General features: G+C 44.4%; 1 protein-coding gene across 6 annotated transcripts in view; it reads right to left on the bottom strand.

The window, feature by feature from the left end:
* USP14 (ubiquitin specific peptidase 14) overlaps positions 1-14040 on the bottom strand; it is a 53690-nt gene extending 39650 nt beyond the window's left edge. For 3 of the 6 annotated variants that reach the window (XR_014790138.1, XM_084849745.1, XM_084849744.1), the window contains exons 1-7: positions 8728-8993; positions 8227-8259; positions 7327-7431; positions 5143-5246; positions 2837-2895; positions 625-755; positions 300-380 (exon numbers count right to left, since the gene is read on the bottom strand). Coding sequence is in view for 5 of the 6 variants with exons in the window: in XM_084849745.1 (XP_084705871.1) it covers positions 300-380; positions 625-755; positions 2837-2895; positions 5143-5246; positions 7327-7431; positions 8227-8259; positions 8728-8910 (696 nt within the window). In the remaining variant the exon portion in view is untranslated. Of the gene's footprint in view, positions 1-299; positions 381-624; positions 756-2836; positions 2896-5142; positions 5247-7326; positions 7432-8226; positions 8260-8727; positions 8994-10647; positions 10739-13865 lie in introns of those variants that run through there. The other 3 variants (XM_084849746.1, XM_084849747.1, XM_084849748.1) reach the window with 2 other exon arrangements.
* Positions 14041-19195: the final 5155 nt, after the last annotated feature.

The raw sequence follows: 19195 nt of genomic DNA, 5'->3' as shown, positions 1-19195 counted from the left end.
AAAGTCCCAGCATGTCCCAGCCAACATGGCTGGCTGAGGAAAGCTGGGAGTTGTAGGACTTTTTTCCTGTCTACACATGCATAGGATTGCACCCTAACATTATAATAACCTTTATAAGGTCACAACCCTTCGGGCATGCCCTAAAGCTTGCACGCACCAGCATGTACCCTTTTCTTTAAATCAATAGCTGCTACTGGTTTTGGTAGCGGGTAGAGACAGAGACAGAAAAGAGTCAAAAGCCTGGCTGAACACAGAAGTACTGACAGTTTCTTTTGATTTGTATGCTTAAGATGACTTACTTCCATAATTGTGTCACCTTCTATCCCCTCTAACTTCTGCTGCAGTACTCGCATCATCTGTACCCAACATTCATTGGCATCCTATGAAAAAAGTAGATCAAAGCCTAATGTTTGACAACAGCGATAGCTGAAATTTGACAAGTATATATTGTAAATACACACACTGGAGTTCAACAAAAAACCTTTTGTAGTTGACTCCACAGGTTATTTCAAAGACGGTAAGTACCTGCCTCATAACTGAAACTTATAGGGCTGGCTGAACAACAAATTTATTTTTGGCAGAAATGTGCTGCCTGGACACAAAAAGTGAAAGAAAATAATTTACCTGTTGAAGATACTGGCCTTGATCCCCTTTCTCCGCAAACTGGGGAAAGGCCATATGTAAAAACTGGAGAAGAATGATGGGAGGGATACTAGAGGAGGTTTTATCCATGGAATCAAATAAATCTCTAAGAGCTTGAAAATAAAACAGAATTGTTTTCAAAAAAGTGAACAAACATGTAATTATAAAGTACTAAAGCAAACAGATATGATAAAGGCAATACATTCTATAAAACCCTATACCTATTTAATGTGTATCATAGTAGAGCTTTTCAGTGAAGGCCCATTTAATGTTTACATCATATACACAACCAGTCTACCTGAAAACAGGACTGAATACAGCATATAGCCGTAATAAGTTACATTTCTGCATGGGAAAGTTTAATATATGGCAATACTGCAAGGCCCAATAGCTACTGAGTACTTTTAACTGTATCAGAAGCTATTTGGAGCACAAACACATACACAGTTTAATTGCAGTTGGTTTCAACAATCTGTCGGTGGTCAACTTGCATTAAAAAACCCTGCTCACACAAAAAGCCTATTCGTATGAGCTATTTAACACTGGAGCCACATGAATATACAACTTCCCTTCTGCAAGAAGACTGTGTCCTATGATATTTACTCAGCCTGAGGACCCAAGTGTGAGATTCATGGTGTGTAGGAAGCAATACACCTAAAACGTTGAGCAGGACCCTTGATTAATTTAAAGCTCAAAATGTTCTCTCAATCCAGCTATCACCACTCACCTGCCTTTCACCTTCCCTGACATCAGGACTTTATAATTTGGCATGAAGTCACATAGAATATACAGATGTATGGAAGGGATGTGTACACGTACACCCCCCCACTACACCCCCAATCCAGCAGCACCTTAAGCGTACCACCTAAAGCAGGAGTGGGGAACCTCTTTCAAATGAATTCAGTTTCAGAGAATCTTTTGGGGCACATTCCAGCAGTGAGAGGAACCAAATGTAAAGTGGGAAGGGCCAAAGGCTAAAGGGACGGGGCAAAAAATACAAAAAATGCCAGAATATTGCACCTTAAAGCTCTTCCTGCCAGTAATTAAGCCTTAGGATTGGCATTTCAACCATTTAGAATGGGCAAAAAATGGCGAAAAAATGGGAAACCACCGAATAACTGGCTGAAAGGGAGTGGGGCCAGGGGAAGGAACATGGCCATCTGGGGAACTTTTTGGAGGGCCTGATTTGGCCCCCATGCCTGAGGTTCCCCACGCCTGACCTAGTGGACAGGTGGAAGGAGCTTCTGTGCATGCAACTGACTCTCCATTCGTTTCCCTTAACAGTGCAGCTGCCCTCTTCCTATAAATGGGAAAGGCGAACATAGGAAAGGCCTATATTACCTGAACTTTCAATAACAGACACAGAGCAGAAGCTGCCTGGCACATTTTGCTAAACTTAGGGTGAAATACTAAACACATCCAAAAAGGTTAAAAGTTTTGAATAAATGTAAGTAACTTTAAATAAACAAACTGGATTTTCTTACCAGGCTTGGTTTTATTTTCTAATCCTGGTATCAACAGCAATTTAAAAAGCACTATTAGCATAATGACACAGGTTGGATCAAATATGCTGCATCAGTGCAGGAGATCCTAGCCAGGACAGTACCAAAAAGTAAGCAGAAAATTTACTTAAATAGGCTTGTATCTAAGGAGCAAAAAAGAAGTAACTTCAAATTAATTTCCAGGGTAAACATTTTAAGAAGGGGGGAGGCAAGCACAGTTGTACAGAGCAGCCAATAAATTACCACCCCAAAATGCGATAACAGCAAGCATACCCAAAACTGGACCATTCCTTCTTTGTTTTGTTTTTCCTCAAATGAAGTGGCAGAAATTGCAGTGTCTTGGCCCTGCATCTCAGTAGGGCAATAAAATGGAGTAAGAAAAGAAAAGGGTAGGCAAAAGTACCCATGTTCCACTGTGCACTCTCTAGTTTTGAGTATCCTTGGAATTTAAAGAGTTTCACATTGGGGAATTTTGTAACAATGGGTATTATTTTGATTATGTATTGTGAAAGGCACACTGTGCAGTAGCTTAGAATTCAAAGGAACACCAGATATTTGAAGTGGTGCTAGAGCATTAGAAATGCCAACATTACAAATAAAGATCTTACTGTCTTGTGAAAAGAATCCTGGACGTTTTGATACCAAGTAACAAAAAACAGCAGAAAGCTCTGCATTGCTGTTCAAATACAAACCTGCAGTAATATACTGAGCAGAGGCCATTTCACCTGAAGCTCTTAAGGCACCAGCATACCTAAACAAATGTTCAAAATATAATATTTAGTTTGGCCTTAGATTCAATACAGTACACAAAAATAATGCTGGAGTGGGCTTTGTCAGGACTGAGTATCTTCCGTGCACTTGGAGCACAGCTACATAACAAAAAGGTAGAGATTTTGAGAACCTTGCCATCATTATTATTTTTAAATAGAAACCAATTGTCATGGTGTGTGAATGGGCATACCCCAAGCTTTCAAAGTGTTAAAACGGGTAACCAACTTCTGGCCCTCCAGATGTTTTAGCCTACAACTCCCATGATCCCTCACCATTGGCTATACTGGCTAGGACTAATGGGAGTTGTAGACCAAAACATCTGGAGGGCCAGAGGTTGCCAGCCCGGTGTCTTCAGATGTGGTTCACTAATTCCTTGCCCCACAAATTGACCCCCACCCAGTGAAATCAGGACATGTTTTGGGCTCTTATGCTCACCGCCGTCCCCCTTCACTGCAAGCAGAAATTAAATGAGATCACACATTTATTTCAAAGCAGAATTTCTCCAGCTATGCAAGATAAAACCAGTTCCCTATCTTGCAGGGCCACAGAGATCCTGCCTTCAATTTTTTCCCCCTCAAATAAATGAAGGATCCCACCCACTCCACTTCAGCCATTCATTTTCTACACACAGTGAGGGTAATGGGGCGGTACGCGAACCTGAGACCTGCTCCCAACCTCGCCAAGAAACATGTAAACAAGCTCTTTATGCCTCCACTGACTACTTTGCATCACAGTATCCCATGCCATTGTCTCTTCCTCTATCTCTGCCAGCCAACAGTTCATCAACAATTCCAGATTATACAAAACCCTAAATTTTGGTAGCAGTTGTGAAAAATTTAGTTTGCTTCAATGACGTATTAACAATTTTGACTGATGCCTGGAAAGTATGCCTAGCCATGTCACAATCATGACCTACCACAGCTTCCATATTTATCATTAACATCTCAGGAGAATTTTCAAAGTATACTTAAAATGAAGGTGCTGTTAAAAGCCGGGAACTTGGATTCAAACTCTGCTGACAAAACAGGGCTTTTTCACTACTTTCTCTCCTTTCAGCCCCTTGCAACTCCTGAAAAGGTACACCTAAGGGTAAGGAGACCCTTTGGAATGGGATGGAATGTGGCACAAGAGGCTGCAACAGGACGGTGAAAAAGGAAGGAATGAGGGGAAGGTCACCTTGTGTGAGCTGAAGTGTGTCCTGCTTGCACAAAAACACCTTTTGATCCAAACCAAGGACAACTGAGTCCATAAAAAGCTTGCTTAGTCAAACACTTCACCCATCTGGAATGCTTAACAAGGTTAGGTCTTATATAAATCTCCTTTTTATATACAAATACACAAATCATTTTATATACAAATCATTCATTAGATTCCTACATCTCAAATGTGCTAGCAAGACTAACCTTTGCCTATTCTGCTTCTTAATGAATTCACAAAGAGCGGGAGCAAAGTGGCAGTAAAGAACACACAGAAGTAACATTAAAAATGAAGACGCTATTTTAAAAGCATGGCAAATTCATTTTGTACCAACTAGTTAAAATGAAAACATTAGTATCTCTGTTTCATTCAAATCCAGAGTCACAGCACACTAGAATTTGGCAACCATGAAAAATATTCTTAAAACCCAATATGCAAACTACTGGGTAGTATCCAACAGGAAGCTAACAGATCCTGCAGCAATCAGAAATGAGCAAAATGCTAGTTTCTAGAACAGGGCAGATATGCGGAGGTTGCAGAAGGGAGCTCCACTGACCTGTCCCATTCTGAAAATGAGCATTTCCAGGATTGCTGTTGGAAGTGCTAGTTTTCTTGTACAAGCAGTGGGTCCTGCTAGCATAAACAGAAACAGTGGTAGTATTGGATTCTGCCCACTATACTGAATCTACTGCATTCTGAAAACTGATCAATAGCAAACAAGACACTGAAAATAATTGTGCAGGAATAGAAATCATCTTTCTAAATAATTATGTAACACGAGTGTTTTCAATGCTAATAATTCAGATCCAACTCTGGATCTGAATTATTAGGATTCTACCACTACATTTTAGCTAGTGATGTGTTTTAGTTCCTAAATAAGAAAATGTTAAGGCTACAAATGGTAAGCAATTTATACTCATCCCACTATAGCACTGGCAATAATTCCTACTATTTTATAATAATTTTGAACAGTAACACTGAAACACCGATAAAATGAATATTTCATTTTATTTATAATTATGAAACCTACCTCTTAAGGGCCTCTTTCAGTTCTGGCACAGAGCGAATACACTGAACTGTAGCATTCATATAACAAGTATTCCCAAGATTTGTTAAGCCACATGGTAACTCCATCTGTCAAATATAATATTGAAGACTTCAGAGAGGAAATAATGCAATACTAGGAATGTACTCTTATTATAGCTCAATAGAACTATTGCAGAGTTAAGGCTAGGACATCAGTTGCACCTGTTCCTGGAAATGTTGGATCTGGTCACAATGACACATGCCTTACTTACATCTTGTTTAAATTCTTGTAATGAGATCCACCAAAGGGGCTGCCTTTGAAGAATACTCTGAAACTTTGGCTAAGTCATATCTGTACAACTTGCAGCTTGCATGTGGTCCTTGTCCACTCTCTGTGTACAGCCATCGGCTGAGTGGTGAGGAACACACCACTTGATTAGGGTGTCACAGAGGGATGAGATTAAAGCCTCTCTCCAGTGATCCTAATGAGGATCACTGCAATCGGTGGGGAAAAGGCTTTAATTGCACCCTCTCAGCAAGATCGCAGGGGGCGGGGGGAGAAGTTCAAGCTTCTCCCTCCCATATGATCTTTATCACACACACACACACACACACACACACACACACACCCCCACACACACACACCCACCAGTGATTCTAAGCAGGATAACGGGGTGGTGGTGTACATGTGTGGGTATCCTGGCCCTGCCCATCACTGCTCCACTCGCTACCAGCCATGCCCACTCGTGCAGCCACTGATGGGTTCAACATGGACCAATCCAGCCCCAAACCCAAAAAAGTTGCCCATCCCCTGGTTTAGGGCTAGGGTATCTGAAACTTCACCTACTCCCATGTGAACCTACCAGAAGGTTGCAATCATCTTCTGAAGTCCTGCTGTGTGTCTCACCAACAAGAGGTTCAACTGGTGGGAACATACCATTTTTCTGCTATGGAATTCCCTCCAAAGTGAAGTAAAGACTAGCCCATCGCTGATAATCTTTAGGCAGGCAACAGAAATACTGCTATTCCACCTGGCTTTTAATGTTTTTTTTTTTATATTGAAGGTTTTAACTCTGCTTTTGGAGGGCTTTAATACTTTATTTTAATTCTGTTATTAATTCTTCTGGTATGTTGTTTTTGTAGACCACCTTGGGGTCCTTATTAGGCCAAACAGTATTATAGACATGTCTTAATAAACAAGCAAACAAACTTCAACTTGTTCAGAATGCTACAGCTTGATTAACTGGGATCAGTTATAGGAAAAATATGTTACAACAGCTCTACTGGTTGCTAATCCATTTCTGGGCACAATTCAAAGTGCTGGTTGTTACTTATAAAGTAACATGACTTAGATGGAACTGGCAGAAATCCAACTAATAGAACTGACTTCTTTCCTTTAAACAGCTACTCCACCCTCAATCCATACCACTAACTGCTTTTGAAATTACCCTCAGCTTAAAGGCAATGGGTGGCCGCTGTTTGAGGGGGAAAGTCTTACGCCTTTCTCAGGCTTACAGATTTAGTTTTGCAGCTCTTTAGACCTTGGCCACTGGTTGGAAAACCAAGTAAGTTCACAACCCGTTCTCCTTCATTAAGCTTGTGGAGATGCCAGGCACTACATTCAGACTTCAAAGAAGTAATTGGCTTGGAACCAGGCTACCTGAAAGACTGCCTTCTCCCATATGAGCCTCCCATATGAGGGTGTTAAGATCTTCAGCAGAGGCCCTTTTTTCACTATAGCCGCCTTCAGAGGCAAGTTTGGGGACGATGCAAGAGAGGGCCTTCTTGGTGGCTGCTCCCAGGCTGTGGAACTCCTTACCGAGGGAAGCTAAGTTGGCTCCCGCTCTGTTGTCCTTCCACTGTAAGGCAACCATATTTTTATTCAAGCAGGCCTTTGGTGTGTAAGAGGGTCTGTTGGATAGAGTGCTGTTTTTATTCTGTTAATGTTGTGTTTTTATTTGTGCTTTTATGTATTTGTTTTATTATTGTTTTAATCAAGTTTATTTATCTATGACTGTAAGCTGCCTTGAGCGCCATTTACTTGGTGCTCAAGGCGCCAGTTCCTGCATTGAGCAGGGGGTTGGACTCGATGGCCTTGTAGGTCCCTTCCAACCCTACTATTCTATGATTCTATGGTAGAATGACAGGGTACAAATCAAATCAATAAATTATGAAAAAATAGGCTTACAGCTGAGGCTAACTGTTCTTCTGTCATATCTTCGACAAAGACTGGCCGAGCTACTGGCTCTTCAGGAAGTGCTTCAGCAGAACCCATCATTAATAAGGTCATCCCCTATTTAAAACCGGTGATAAAGGTTATCATCAGACAATTAAGAAAAAAACAGAGTATGTTCTCAAACATTAATTCTCAAGTAGTTTCAAAACAACGTACATGGTGGTTTAGGACCTTTAAATCTTTTTGGTTTTGCATACTATGAAGTATCTTTCAAAAGTAGTATAGCAGTACCAGTATATCCCATTTCTTAGATTTTTAAAAAATGTAGCATCTGCTATACTGAAATTTAACTGAAAACTTGCTCCTCTTCTTTCCAGCAGTGTTTTGTTTTACTAAAAATTCAGATTTTTTTTTCTGGGTTACTAAATAATGGCATCAGCAATTAAGTTCTGCTTCTTATCACTGCCTTTATGTCTACTTCTTCAAAAAGATAATAAAGCAAACACATTCACAGCTCAATAGACAACAGTAACAAAAACGACAATCAGGGAAAAAATATAAAGAACTAAGTTTGAACAACTCACAGATATAGATTTGGATCCTAAGTTGCTTCTCCATTCACATAATGGAAGTTGATCATGGAAGTTCAATGGAAGTTGATTTCTACCAACTTTATTCTCCGTTTGCAGACCCCCTCCCCTCCCCTCCCCTCCCCTCCCCTCCCCTGGTTCATATCCCTTAACTTTCCTAAGGGCTCCTCAAGCCTTGGGGAAAAAATTCAGAGGGCTGTAGTGAGGAGAGAGAGGCGGGAAAACTCTGTTCTGTAAATGTGGGTTCTGTTTTGTTCACAGAAGGGAAGTTAGGATCCAAGCCAAAATAATTTATCTAACGGAATTACTCAGCAATACTTACGTTCTTTATTTTGATGTTGCCCCAGTCATCATCCTATTTGAGCAAAAATAAAATATAAGTGTTTTGAAATAATATTAAGATAACTCAGCAGTTCCAGAAGACACTGCAACTTCCAAGCCAAAACTTCAGCAAGCACTTAGCTTACTAAAGCCATAATCCAAGGTGCCCCAATACATGGGTATGCACAAGGAAGGCCCATTTTCTGTCACCTATCAAATGTCACCTGTCTTTTAAAATTCTACCTGTGTGCCTCAAGAGTTCTCAAATTTAATGACATGCTCTCTACAGTTCAGAACTGGACCGATACATTTGGGACACAATTCTATGCATGTTTAGACAGAAAAAAATCCTACAACTACCAGCATACTGCAGCCAGCATAGGTGGCTGGGGCATGCTGGGAGTTTTTTAGATAGAAAAAAGTCCTACATGCATAGGATTGTGCCTTAAATGTACGGAACATAGAATAAAACACTTGTGGTAAAACTATTACCAAACTTTACCTTTAAAGTTCCACCTTTCACCATCACTTTCTGTCTGTCAGGCTGAACTCCAGTCAAAGCAAAAAGCTGAGCTTTGAATACCATTGGCGGTTCATCAGTATTCAGCTCCACTCCATCAAATTTCTCCTTGCCCCACTTTACATTAACTGCAACAACAAAAAAAGAATAGTTCAAGTAAATCATGTAGTTCTTATTAATTCTACTACAAAATATTAGTAATGAAAATTGCAAGCTTCAGTATGTATTTGGGTCAACTATAATTTAAATACAATAGTGCAACTTTTAAAATACGACAGATGAAACAATGTGTGTTTTGATGTATCTGACACTGAAGAGTTATGCAAGGCCAATGAAATATTGTAATGTGTAAGTTTGTTTGAGGTTCTGCAGTCAAGCCCAAAGAATTTTGAAGGTAGGGAATCTTCCAAGACAAGGACTCTTAAGTCAGCAACAATGGGTAGAGGTTGTTTTAATTATTGTTATTGAAACATTTGGTGTTATTAAGCTAAATGCTTTGCCATAAAATCTGCCAATATACCTTAACATAAATGTATGCAGCTTAATGCAAAATAGTATGCCTTGGCATACAAAATAGTATGCCTTGGCTGGGATCCACAACCTGAGTATCTGTATATTCCATGATGGCAACTAACAGTGCTATAGAACATTTGCTTACAATGTCATATATTCCACATTTCACGAAACAGATTGATAAAGCCATACATTTATAATGAGTACCGATAGAGAAGTCTACAATTCCTAGCTAGCACATGCTATGTTCCATTATTCCCGGTGAGCGTCCACATGATTAATGTTCTGTTACACATGCAGTCTCACCAACAGTTTCAGAGGGAGAGGAATACAGGGTAGAGGCAGGAATTTTTTCTCCATTTATCCTCCTTTCTCTCACCTCTCACCCTAGGTCTACAGAGCCAACTCTGGGGACAAGTCTTTCTGCTCAAACAGAGTGGCTACTGAGGGTCTCCCCAGGCTCCAGAACCTGCTCTGCCAAAATTATTTATTTTTTGATTGATTTATTTAAAATATTTCTTAGCCACCTTTCAGGGCAGAATCCCTCCCAAGGTGGCTCACAGCAATAAAATACATAAAAACAGTTAAAATATTAAAAGTGATAAAACATAACAATAAAAACAATAAAAGCCACAATAAAACCAATAACAATGTTAACAGCAGTAACAGCAACAATAGCAGTCATATCAATAGAAGGCCAAGGTAAAATAATATGTTTTCAAGGCCTTCTTAAAAGCTTGCAATGACGGAGGATGGCCGACCTCCGATGGCAGCTTGTTCCAAAGGTGTGGGGCCACTGCAGAGGAGGCCCTTTCACATGTGGTCACCCACCTGACTGCTCTCACAGGTGGGCAAATGAGAAGGGCCTCTCTGATCTTTAAGTGTGGGCAGGCTGATATGGGTGATGGCAGTCCTTCAAGTAACTTGGTCCCAAACCATTTAAGGCTTTAAAGGTCAAAACCAGCACTTTGAATTGGGCTCGGAAACGCAGCATAACCAGTGCGGCTGGCGCAGTATAGGTGTTATGTGATCGAATCACCTCGCCCCCACCAGTATTCGGCCGGCTGCATTCTGCACAAGCTGGAGTTTCTGAACTGTCTTCAAAGGCAGCCCCACATATAGCACATTACAGTAGTCCAGCCTGGACGTGACTAGTGTGTGGATAACTGAGGCAAGGTCCGTCTTCTCCAGTTAGGGCTGCAGTTGGCATACCAGCCTAAGCTGGTAAAAAGCACTCCTGGACACCGCAGCCACCTGGGCTTCCCCAGTTAGCTCAGAGTCCAGGAGGACTCCCAGACTGCACACTTGGTCTTTCAGCGGGAGTGCAACCCCATCTAAGACCAGTTGTAAACCTCCAACCCAAGTAGCTGGTTTCCCAACCCACAGTACCTCTGTCTTGTCTGGATTAAGTTTCAGTTTGTTTACCCTCATCCATCCCAGAACAGCCTCCAGACACTGGTTCAAGACTTTCACAGCCTCCCTGGGATATGCAGATGGAAACAAGAGGTACAGCTGAGTATCCGCATACTGATGATATTTCAGCCCAAACTTCCTGATGACTACCCCCAGTGGTTTCATGTAGATGTTAAAAAGCATGGGGACAAGACAGACCCTTGCAGCACCTCACAGGCTAATGGCCATGGGGTGGAACCACCTTCTGAAACCGCTCTTCCAGAAAGGACCAGAACCACTTTAAACTGTGCCTCTCAAGCCCAATCCAGATAAACGATCCACAAGGATACCATAGTCGAAGGTATTGAAAGCCACTGAGAGGTCCAGAAGAACCAAGCAGGTTGTGCTCCCCCAATCCTTTCCCCAGCATAAGTAATCAACCAGGGTGACCAAAGCTGTTTCTGTCCCATAACCAGGCCTGAAACCTGATTGGAATGGATCTAAATTATCAGTTTCATCCAAAACTGCTTGGAGTGGTGAGGCCACCACATGCTCTAGCACCTTGCCCAAGAATGGCAAATTTGACACAGGGCAGTAATTATCTGGAACTATAGGATCTAAATACGGTTTCTTCAGCAAGGCCCTCATCACAGCTTCTTTGAAAGCTGCAGGGACCTCGCTGTCCCTCAAGGAGGCATTTACCACCTCCGTGGTTCAGATATCCAGCCCAACTCTGGCAGATTTCACAAGCCAGGATGGGCAAGGATCTAAAGGGCAAGTAGTAGGCCTCAGTCCTCCAAGCACTTTGTCCACATCCTCAGGTTGCACAAGCCGAAAGGTATCCATAACATGACTAGATGGTGCACCAGCCCCGTCCATATCAGACTCTGTCAAAACAATGGCATCTAAGTCAGCACGAATATGAGCAACTTTATCTGCAAAGTGTCTGGCTAATTGTTCACAGTGGGCCTTTTGAGGGTTCAAGTTCTTGTGTTCCAAGGCATACACCCAAGAGGCCTTTAACCACATGAAAGAGCTGTGCTGGGCGACACTGAGCAGATGCAATGGTGGTAGAGAAATAGGATTTCTTTGCCGCCATCACCGCCACAGAATAAGATCACAAGTGGATTCTTACCTGTGTTCGATCGTATTCATTCCGAGTCTTCTGCCATTTGCGCTCTAATCATCGACAGTTGTTTCATTGCCCTCAGCTCCTCAGAATACCAAGGAGCTGACACAGTTCTACAACGAAGCTGAGGACGTTTGGGAGCGATCATATCAATAGCCCGGGTCATCTCCTCATTCCAAGCGGTGACCAGGACCTTGGCAGGACCGCCGGCTAAGCCGGCAGGAAAATCCCCAAGAGACCACAAAAATCCATCTGGATTCATCAGTCTCTGGGGGCGGACCATCAAATTTGGTCCCCCACCCCTGTGGGGGTTACAGGTGGCCTAAAGGTCAAAACTGATCAGATAATGATATGTCCATGCCAAAGGAGTCACTACTGGCTCCCCCACCTGCAGATCATTTTTTCCCAATCCAGCACATAAAACCAGGTCCAAAGTGTGTCCTGCCACGTGTTGGGTGAGATATTATTTGAGACAGGCCCATGGTTGACATGGCTGCCATGAAATCCTGAGCCGCTCCTGACGAAGTAGCCACTAATAACTGCCACCTTAGCCGTATCTTTACTTGAGATAGCGGCAGGCTGCTTGCTTCTCTTCAGCTTAAATCCCAGCCACCAGAGAGCTCACTCCCGGCATACAGCTCCCTGCTGCCAACATTTGCAGGCAGCTTGATGGCAGTGGTAGGTGGCAATATCGCAACCGAAACTCTCCCCATGACCTGAGTTCGATCCCAGTGGAAGCCGGGTCCCAGGTAGCTGGCTCAGGTCCATCCTTCCGAGGTCGGTAAAATGAGTACCCAGCTTGCTGGGCGAAAGGTGGTCACGACTGGGGAAGGCAATGGCAAACCACCCCACTACAGTCTGCCATGAAAACGCCAGGAAAGCGGCATCCCTCTAGGAGTCAGCAATGACTCGGTGCTTGCACAGGAGGAACCTTTCCTTTCCTGATGGCAGTGCACATGTGCTGTCCCCTGCCTGTGCTTGTGGGAGGAAAGCAGAGGGTGCATCATGAAATCTGAGATTTTCCTGAGTATCTTGAGTATTACCCCGCCTGCAAGGACTCACTCATGTCCTCTTCCTATGCCAGTTTTTGAGCAGGGTGCATCTGCATGCAAGCTACCCACTTTACTAGGAGTGGGAATGATGCCATGGAAGTATTCAATATGCTAGTTTTTCCCACAGTGTTCTCCCTCTAGTTTACACTCAGTGCCCCACGTTACAGAACTGGCAGTGGTCTCACCAAAGCTCTGCATCTGCCCTTGCTTCTATTTAGATTCTATTACACTATACCCAGTATTCATTGTCAGGCCTTGAACTCTCATCATAACTGCCTTACTTGCCTACTTGTATTCCAAACGCTTACCATTTTTCCTTCTAGCCACTGGATTAGAAGTGGACCAAGGCCTCCTGTCCCTCTAACAGTTGTAAAGCAGAGACGATTTCAGAAAGCAAACGTTTGGTTACTCCTGCATGACAACCTGCATCTACCAAAATTCCCTCTTCTACACAATTGTTAAAGACACGGGAACCCTGCTGCTGTCTCCTTTGCACCAAGCCACTGCAGCTGGAGGAGAGGAGGAGATGGCCATATACAGAAAATAATTTAAAGTGAGTTCCACATTGCAGGTTTGGCGTAGATGGGGTCGTGGCTCTGATAGGGCTGAAGACCCAGGATGGGTAGGCCTGTACAGCGCAGAGACCGCCTCCTACGTGCAGACCTTCTTTTCTAGACGGCCCTGCAAACAACTAGCTATCTTCTCCCTCTTTCCCAGGCACCAGACCCTTTCCTACATCCGACGTCAAGCCAATCCTCTCCACACCAGACTCCTGCCTCCCGAGGCCAGCATGAGGGCAACACGCCGCCCAGCCCGGCCTTTTTTCGAAGAAGACCCTCTCTGGCCCAGGCGGTCCGGCCAGGCGGCGGCGCGGGGAGCCCCCTCGGCCGTTCCCTCCCGCACAGCCCTGTGCCGCCTCAGCGAGCGGGCGGGCAGCGCCGGCGGCCCCACCATTGAGCCCACACGGGCCTAGGAAGGAGAAGCCAGACCAGGGGGCCTTTGCGCGGCGGCGGCGGCGGGCGGGCCCGGCTCACCTGTGAAAAGCGGCATGGCGGGCCAGAACACGAGCTGGGTGGGAGCGAGGGAGGCGGCGGGCAACGGGCGGAGGCGGCTCAAGGCGGAAGACGCGAGAAGGAGCTCAGCGGCGCGGCGCGTCCCTCCCTCGGGGTCTCATTCAAACCGGCCCCTCAGGATGACGCGGCAAGCGGGGCAGGGTGCGCACGCAACTCCGGAAAGGGCGCCTCCTCGCCGCCCGCCGTCTCGGAGGAAGCCGAGAGCGCCCAAGTTTCTCGCCCGGCTGCGCAGACCGCTGCCCTGAAGGCGAGGCGAGGCTGTGCCCCGGCAGCCAGACGGTCTCCTCTGCGCCGTCAGCCGTACCTCGGCTTCCCTTCTCTGAGCACCACAGCCTGGATTCCGGCGGCGGTGCGATCCGGGCAGGCCTTTGGGGCAGAGGTCCAGGGCCCGTCTCAGCAGAATGGGCAGGGAGGGGACAAACGCAGCAGGGCCGGCTTACGGCAGCCTTCCCCAGCCTGAAGCCGTCTGCTGGACTACAGTTCCTATAATTCTGGCAGGGCTGGCTGGGAATTATGGGAGTTGCGGTCCAACACATTTGGAGGGCGTCAAGTTGGGGGAGGCAGGCTTGCTGCATTTTGAAGTAAGTAAAGTAATACGTATTACCATCGAAAGCAGCCTTCTCTAACCTGGAGCCGTCTATATGTATTGGGCTACAACTCCCAGCTTCCCCCAGCTAGCCACATTGGTTGGGGGAGGCTGGGAGTTGTAGTCCAACACAGCTGGAGGGCAGGAGGCTGGGGAAGGCTGATCTAAAGAGCCCGACCATGAGACACACACAAGACCATTAAGGGTACAATCCTATGCATGTTTAGATAGAACAAAAGTCCTACAACTCCCAATGCTGGCACTTGTAGGAACGTTTTGCTGTCTAAACATGCATAGGATCATGCCCTAAGTCTTGAGTCTAAAATGACCTAATTGCACCGCTGCCAACAATGCACAAAAGCAAGACATAAACACTGCCTGATCCTATGTATGCCTGGTTGTTACAAGTAAGCCCTGCTGAATTTATAGTCAGGGCTAGAAATATTGGAACAAGGATAACTGTTTTGGCAGTTGGTCTCTGTGTACCACCACATTGAAGTTGAAAGGAAACACACCCAGATGGGAGTGAAGTCAGGAGTTTCAGCTGTAATTCAAGGGGTTTGACAGTGGGGCACTAACCATTCAGGAAGCACAGCCAGTGGCATACACACACACCCGTTGTTGGTGGCTCATAAGTAATGGAACAAACCAACATTTCAAACTTAAGGGTCGCCTTTAATACCTGGATGAAAATCCTTTGCAGTCAATGACTGCCTGAAGCCTGGGACCCATGGACATGATCCAATGCTGAGTTTCCTCCCTCGACATGCTTTGCCAGGCCTTTACTGCAGCTGTCTTCAGCTGCTGCTTGTTTGTGGGGCTTTCTGCCTTCAATCTTGTCTTCAGTAAGTGAAAAGCATGCTCTATTGGGTTGAGATCAGGTGACTGACTTGGCCATTGAAGAACATCCCACTTCTTTGCCTGGAGAAACTCTTGGGTAGCTTTTACTGTATGTTCTGGGTCATTATCCATCTGCAATATGAAGTGGCGTCCTATCAGTTTGGCAGCATTTGACCAAATCTGAGCAGGAAGTATAGCCCTATACACTGCAGAATTCATCCTGCTGCTTTTATCAGCAGTCAGGTCATCAATAAACACCAGTGACCCGGTTCCATTGGCAGCCATACATGCCCATGCCATAACACTGCCTCCACCATGTTTGACAGATGATGTGGCATGCTTTGGATCATGAGCTGTTCCTTTCCTTCACCATACGTTTCTCTTCCCATCATTCTGGTACAAGTTAATCTTGGTCTCATCAGTCCAAAGAGTCTTATTCCAGAACTGGGCAGGCTTTTTTAGGTGTTTGCTGGCAAAGGCTAATCTGGTCTGTTCTTGAGCATTACCAGTGGTTTACACCTTGTTGTGAAGCCTCTGTATTTACATTCATAAAGCCATCTCTTGACTGTAGATGTTGACAATGACATGCCTACCTCCTCAAGAGCGTTCTTGACCTAGCTAGATGTTGTGAAAGGGTTCCTCTTCACCATGAGCAGCATTCTGCGGTCATCCACTTTAGTTGTCTTCCATGGTCTTCCAGGCCTTTTGCTGTTGCTGAGCTTGCCAGTTAAGTCCTTCTTTTTCAGGATGTTCCAAACTGTTGTATTGGCCACTCCCACTGTTTTTGCTATCTCTCTGATGGGTTTACGTTGTTTCCTCAGCCTAATGATGGCCTCCTTCACTCGCATGGACACCTCTTTGGACCTCATGTTGGGAATTCCAGTGAACAGCTACCAAATGCAAATGTAACACTCAGAACCACCTCCAGGCCTTTCATCTGCTTGATTTGTCATGGGGTACCCAGGAAACAGGCCACAGCTGGCCATGCAGCTGCTTGTCAGCCATTCGTTCCATTACTTATGAGCCACCAACAATGGGTGTGGGTGTATGCCACTGGCTGTCCTTCCTGAATGGTTAGTGCCCCACTTTTGTCAAACCCCTTGAATTACAGCTGAAACTCCTGACTTCACTCCCATCTGGGTGTGTTTCCTTTCAACTTCACTGTGGTGGTGTACAGAGGCCAACTGCCAAAACAGTTATCCTTGTTCCAATATTTCTGGCCCTGGCTGTAAATGACTCCCAAACGATTGTGCAAAGGATGCAGATGATGAAATGTTCAGTGCTCTCACGAAATTCTGCCCTATATATGAAATTGCAGACAGGTGCAATCCTATACCCATCTACCCAAGTGTAAAACTTAACTGAGCTCCAAAGTATTTACTGATGACTAGACATGTATAGAATTGCACTGCGAATGAACATGGCCTGCATTAATCTGGAAGGACAGCCAACTCGAGATGTGTACTTACGACACCATTAAGTTATATCTTGCTTCTTGGTTTTGTATGGTCAGTTTATTAAAGGTGTAATCTTATGCATGTTTAGATGGAAAAAAGTCCTACAACTCCCAGCATTCCCCAGCTAGCATGCCTTTAATCACATTACAAACTGGACTTGCGGGATGGGGGGGGAGATTGAGTTTTTTAGTGCCTGCCAAGTGGTCAGTCTACATTCAACAAGTCTGAAAGTGTGTCCTTTAAGGAATGAGTGGAAGTGTTGACAGCTTTTCAATTTAAACCTCATAGCAGCACCAAGGCCTTTTCTTCCTCAGAATTGTGCCATACTTTCTAGGTCAGGATGTGACTGCAGAAAAAAAAAAACCTGTGATGACCCCTCAACAGATTTAATTTCCCTTCATGACTGGGGCCTCACTTCTAGACATCCTTCTCCCATATTCTGCAGCACCTATAGTAGTATGAGTGCGGAAGACTTCCAGGAGGCCAAGGAGCCTAAACGCTGCTCTATAGGATAAAATGTCTCTTTAACCCTGCCCCCCAATAACCCCCAATATGGATGTTTCAAATTTGGCTTACCATACAGGGTTTCAGTGTCACATACATGCTGAAGCAACCAAAAATGCTCAACAATATGATCTTAAAATGTAGTGAGGAGCATGATGGCCCTGCTTTAGTCCCCCCCCCCCGAACAACCATCAAATATCCATATCTATCACAACATGCATTCCCTCAATCCTATTTCCCCCCTGCCCTCCAGATACTTAATATAAGCTGTCAAGGGCTTGAGCACATCATTTCTCTCTTCCTGCCTTCCATTTTCCTTTTCCGCCCTTTTAACTGACCCTAACATTCTGCATCTCAACTGCTCTCAGTCATAGACTTGATAGATTCAGGGTATCATAGAGAAATAAGAGTAGCCACGCTGGATCAGACCAAAAGCTTGTCTAGTCCAACATTCTGTTCACGCAGCAGCCAGTCAGATGCCCATGGGAAGCCCACAAGTGGCAGGAGTACTCTCTTGCTCATGTCCCCCAGCAACTGTTACTGAGATACATACTGCCCCTGAAATTGGAGGTAATATATAGCCATCATGACTAGCAGCCTTTGATAGATTCATGGAGGATAAGGCTAATTCCCTTTTAAATCCATCCAAGTTGGTGGCCATCACTATATCTTGTGATAGCAAATTCTATAGTTTAACTGTGTGCTTATCTCTGGTATGTGTGCTAGTAGCTGATGGAGCTGAAAAAACAAAGGTTAGCATCAAAGACAGGACTTCCTACTCTAACTTGGGTCTTATTTCATGTGCAGAATTTATTTTAGTTTTTTAACATTTTAAAAATGCAACCAGTCTCTATGGAAGTGAATAGAGTAGGAGGCTTCTCCATACAATTAAGGGCTTGATTTGGCCTGGGAAGAGGTCTGAGGGGATAATTTAAACCCCACCTTTGGCTTGCAATGTTAACAGTGGACTACAATGTAGGGCTGCTGTAAGCTACTCACTCTTAGCACAGCCCTCATCCCTGCAGTAGAGATATAACACTGCAGGGGTGATCTATACTACTCTCTCAACCAAACTTGAAATGCAGGGCCAAAAGCAAAATGATATGGTTATTGCAAGCTTTAGCCCAACCTGCAGTAGTGGTCCAGTACTTCTGGATAACACTGCAAGACTGTTGTAAATTACTCAGAGGTCCCACAACAAAACATGGGTTAACCTAAACAACCCATCGCTCCAGGTTCACATGTCACAACCTACATGCTCACAACCTACAAACGGTCCGGTCATCGGTTCTTTACAGAAAGCAGGAGTGAGGAGTGCGCCAGAGGCAGTGTGCTCACTCCCATTCATGCCTGGGAAATTGTGGGTTAATTAAGAGAAGTTAATTAATTCACAATCTGTTATGTGTGAACTGGATCAGAGTCTGACCTGCAATATTCAGCATGAAGTATACTGCAGGGTTGTTGCTCTCTTCCAGTAAACAGTCCCTTCCAACCAACTGAACGACTGAACAACAACAAATGCTTTGAAATGTGGATTAGCAGCATTATTCTTATTTAGTGTGAAACATTAAAAAATGTGGTGGAACAGGAACTGTTCTCTTTGCCACTATCTTTTTGCAGGGATGGGGTGGATACACTTGTTCCTAATCCTGGATACATTATTTACTTTCCTTATCAAAGCCTTTGGGTGGTTCTCTCTTCCACCCTGGGGGCATTCAAAAATAACTTCTTAGTGGGAGCCGGGAAGTGACCAATCCAAAATGCTGTGGTTCTTTTTACTCCATCCATCCATCCATCCATCCATCCAATTATGTAACTGCCCCCCTGTTCAGCAACTCTTCTATTCTCCCTTCCCACCTAGTTGTCTGTTTTCTCCACCTCAATCAGCCAGCATTCTGTGCCGT

The sequence above is a fragment of the Heloderma suspectum genome, chromosome 4, assembly GCF_057233095.1.
Source record: "Heloderma suspectum isolate Gila_16-S chromosome 4, 16-S_ref, whole genome shotgun sequence".
In the NCBI taxonomy this organism is placed as follows: domain Eukaryota; kingdom Metazoa; phylum Chordata; class Lepidosauria; order Squamata; family Helodermatidae; genus Heloderma; species Heloderma suspectum.
Note: the sequence above shows the minus strand (reverse complement) of the source record. Positions and strands in the feature narration are given on the sequence as shown.